At 51.9% G+C, this 3,689-nt stretch overlaps 1 protein-coding gene across 1 annotated transcript; it reads left to right on the top strand.

The window, feature by feature from the left end:
* Positions 1–681: 681 nt before the first annotated feature.
* LOC138954163 (sodium- and chloride-dependent neutral and basic amino acid transporter B(0+)-like) lies at positions 682–2,535 on the top strand. Its single transcript, XM_070326067.1, has one exon. The coding sequence runs from the start codon at positions 682–684 to the stop codon at positions 2,533–2,535; it is 1,854 nt and encodes a 617-aa protein (XP_070182168.1).
* The last annotated feature ends 1,154 nt before the right edge of the window (positions 2,536–3,689 follow it).

Raw genomic sequence — 3,689 nt, 5'->3', positions numbered from 1 at the left:
GACGCGAAGTTTGGTCGGTTTTGTTCTTAGAAGAATCCCTTCTTCGTTCGTTGTGTGCAGAGACAAACCTGCGTGTCCTCTATTACAGATTCGACAATCAGTGAATGTGATAGGCATATCAGTAACTTGTTTGATATAATTTGAACAGATTTGTTAACCAGATTAAAAGTAACAGGAGTGAAAAAATGTGAGCTTACTACATACATTCTTCATTTTACTGTGATAGGCCCAGATGTAAATATTTTCCAGCACGGAGACCACCATTGTAAACCGAGAAAGGAATCTAACTTGGATCGGTCCCGCACAGCCAAGCAACTATGTTTAAGGGACGTTTAAAACAAAGAACCAATAACGCAGGAACATTGCGTTCACTCTGGTTCACTGAACGTTGTCGAAGACTTCTGGTACTGGAATAGATCTACAACACCATAGAGTGCACGGCGGGACAGTTCAAATGTTGAGACGTCTTGTTGTTCCCCGTTTAAATAGATCTACAACATCAGACACGCACACACGAGGACGATGGGGAAACAACCTGTACTACTTGGTGACCCTACTCTCCAGCACCGTAGGTCTTGGCAATATGTGGCGCTTCCCTTTTCTCGTGCACTCCAACGGGGGCGGGGCCTTCGTGCTTATTTACCTTCTGATAATGGTGCTGGTGGCATACCGCTGTGCTCCATGGAGCTCGTGCTGGGACAGTTTACAAGCAGGTCGCCTGCAAGATGTTACGAGTTCTGCCCGCTCTTCGAGGGCGTGGGTTTCTCCACGCTTGTGATCTCAATGTTAGCCCGTACTTACTATAGCGTCATTACGTCCTGGTCCCTGCTCTACTTCTTCAAGTCATTCACGAGCAAACTACCGTGGGCCGAGTGTGATAGAAGTGGGCCACGGACTTCTGCTGGACTACCTGATCCCTTCCAACGTGTCGGCCTGCAACGCGTCAGGCTGGGCGGCGGAGAAGGACGGAGCGTGCTACAATACCAGCGTCATCCAAAACGCATCACCGCCCTATGGAACGTCAGCCTGGCCACGGAGAACGGCATCGATCGCGTCCTCCCGGCCAAAGATTACATGCTTAACGAAGTCCTGGGCGTGGACAAGGAGGGCGTGGGTCTGACCCACCTGGGCGAGCTCAACATGGAACTGGTCGGATGCCTCTTCTTTACCTGGTCCATGATGTGTTTGTCTGTGATCACAGGGTTAAAGAGTTTGACCAAGATGGAATGCTTGACAATGATCTACTGTACAGTGGTTCTCCTCATTCTTTTTGGTTTCGGCTTCACTCTGGACGGCGCCATTGAAGGCATCACGTGCTACCTGACCCCGGACCTGTCCAAGCTGTTAGAGGTCAAGGTGTGGGAGAAGGCTGTGGGGCAGGTATTCTACACGCTTTCCATCTCTGCCTCAACGCTAGTCGGCCTGGCCAGCTACAACGTCTTCAACTCAGATCCTGTGCTGCACGCCGTCATCTTGGCCGTAGCCAACGCCTCCGTCAGCTTGATGAGTGGCTTCGTCGTCTTCACGTCGCTTGGTTACGTGTCCCAGCTGATGGACATCGAATTAGATCAGCTGCATGCAGGCGGCACCACGCTGGTCTTCGTCATCTATCCTGTCGCCCTCACGCGGCAGAAATATGGCCAGTTCTTGTCGTGCATCTACTACCTGATGATCTTCTGCTGGGCCTTGTCCACCTCTATTGGCACCTTGCAGGTTTTCTTCGGCGCGCTCTACGACCTGTTCCCCCTCATCCGCAACCACCGCAAGCCCACGCGCGTGCTGATGTGCATGGTGTACTTCTTGGTCTGCCTGCCCATGGTGACCGACGCGGGGCTGATCTTTGTCAACATTCTTAACTTCTACCTGTACTCTTTCAACATTTTCATTATGTCGCTGTTGACAGTGACGGCAGTGACGTGGGTGTACGGACTGCGTCACTTCCTTGTGGACGTGGAGGTGATGATAGGAGTCGACGTGCTGCACTGCGTGCCCTGGGCTTGGGGCAAGTACTACCTGAGCGCCTGCTGGTTGGTCTTGAGCCCCGCCTGTTTGGTGTTCACCTGCGTGCAGCAGTTCATTGGGATGGAGCCGCCGGCACGTGTGGACCACAGAGGCCACCTACTGGGGCTGGGACTGTCCTGGCTGACGCTGCTGCCCATACCGCTGGCCGCGATCTACAGCCTGTTGCGCCGCTCCGGGACTTTGCTGCAGAGGCTGCGCGCCGCCACCACGCCCAGCGAGATGTGGGGACCCGCCTCCATCAAGCACCGCAAGATCTGGCTCAGCGTCTATGCTGGCAAGCTGGGCGAGCACACCCAGACTAGCGTGGCGTCGCTCAAAGAAGGCTTCAAAGACTTGCGGGCGGACGAAGACCCAGCAGCTTCCGAGGAAGCGAATGAAATCTCCTCCGAGCTCCTGGGTGGCGTCCTTACCCATCCGCCTGACTTGGACTCTTGCGATATTACCTTCTCAGAAATTTTGATAATGCATACTTGGATGAAGATGCGACCTGGAAGAATGAGAACATGGATGTAAGTCATCCACAAACCTCACCCGATGTTGTCGTCACTCCAACCTCCATAGGTTCGTCGCCTGAGAACCCTTTCACATCCTTCGAGACCGTTTTTGAACTGCTGAATCAGGACAGAAAAGACTCTATTGCGGACGTCCCTGCCATCACGGGCAGCAGCACGCAGACCACCATAGGCTTTTCTCCTCCCATGACTTGCTCCCCGGCACGCCTGGTGACTAGGTCACTGTCCAAACTGCTGTCTAAACTGCTTAAGAGGCCTTCACAGACTTTCGAGCGGAAGATGTCCGAGCAGCTTTCGAGGAAGTGAGTGAAACCCCCTCGGGGGGTGATATCCATGTCCATTAGCCTGAAATAGTGTACAATGCAGCTGCTGCAGACGCGAGAGGAGATCTATAATAATAACATGCTCCGGGTTCGAGTCCGCTCGACTGAGGGTTCTTCGACTTCCATCGGGAGCTTTTCGAAAATGTTCCAATCGGCTAAATTGCAGCAGAAACAGGACAAGAGAGACACTCATGTGGACGCGCCTCTCATCACCGTCAGCAGCTGGCACACAGCAAGAGGCCTTTTTCCCCATGAGTCGCTCCCCAGCCCTCCCAATGTCCAAACTACTGACCACACTGTGAATCCCCCACAAGGACAAGGAGGCAGTGCAAAGGCTAACACAGCTCACCACGCGCCCCGGGGGAAAATGCACCACCAAAGGGAAGGCTGACGTAGCCATGTCGGGCAAGCAATTGACCCGTGGCCGGACAATGCAGATCTGACCGGTTCAGTCATTCCCGTGCAAAACACTTCAGACCACAGATTTTTCAAGGCTTTGACATGTGATAAGACCGTCCCTCCACATACAAACCTACCGACTATTAGCAGCCTGAGTACTAACTGTTTGGACTGGCAATTTGTTGATAAAACATTTGTTTTGCGGAAACCAGATGGATTTTGTGAAAATAATTCAACTGAGAAATCAGTGAGTCTGAGTTACTAGTATTGTGATCATTTTCACAAGTTTTCATTAATAACAAGCTGGTTAATAAAACAAATATCGTCTTCATTTTACGAGTTTTTATTGAGTCACCTGAGTAATCTTGGGTGAGTCTTAGAATTCACCCGTGTCCGTCCGTCCGGCCGGTCATGGAAAAAAAAAAACCTAAAC

The sequence above is a fragment of the Littorina saxatilis genome, unplaced genomic scaffold (assembly GCF_037325665.1).
Source record: "Littorina saxatilis isolate snail1 unplaced genomic scaffold, US_GU_Lsax_2.0 SUPER_12_unloc_2, whole genome shotgun sequence".
Classification (NCBI taxonomy): domain Eukaryota; kingdom Metazoa; phylum Mollusca; class Gastropoda; order Littorinimorpha; family Littorinidae; genus Littorina; species Littorina saxatilis.
This window is presented reverse-complemented; position numbering and strand designations above follow the sequence as displayed.

Coding starts and splice junctions, on each gene's coding strand:
- LOC138954163 (XM_070326067.1), top strand. CDS start 682: ATGGAGCTCGTGCTGGGACAGTTTACAAGCAGGTCGCCTGCAAGATGT.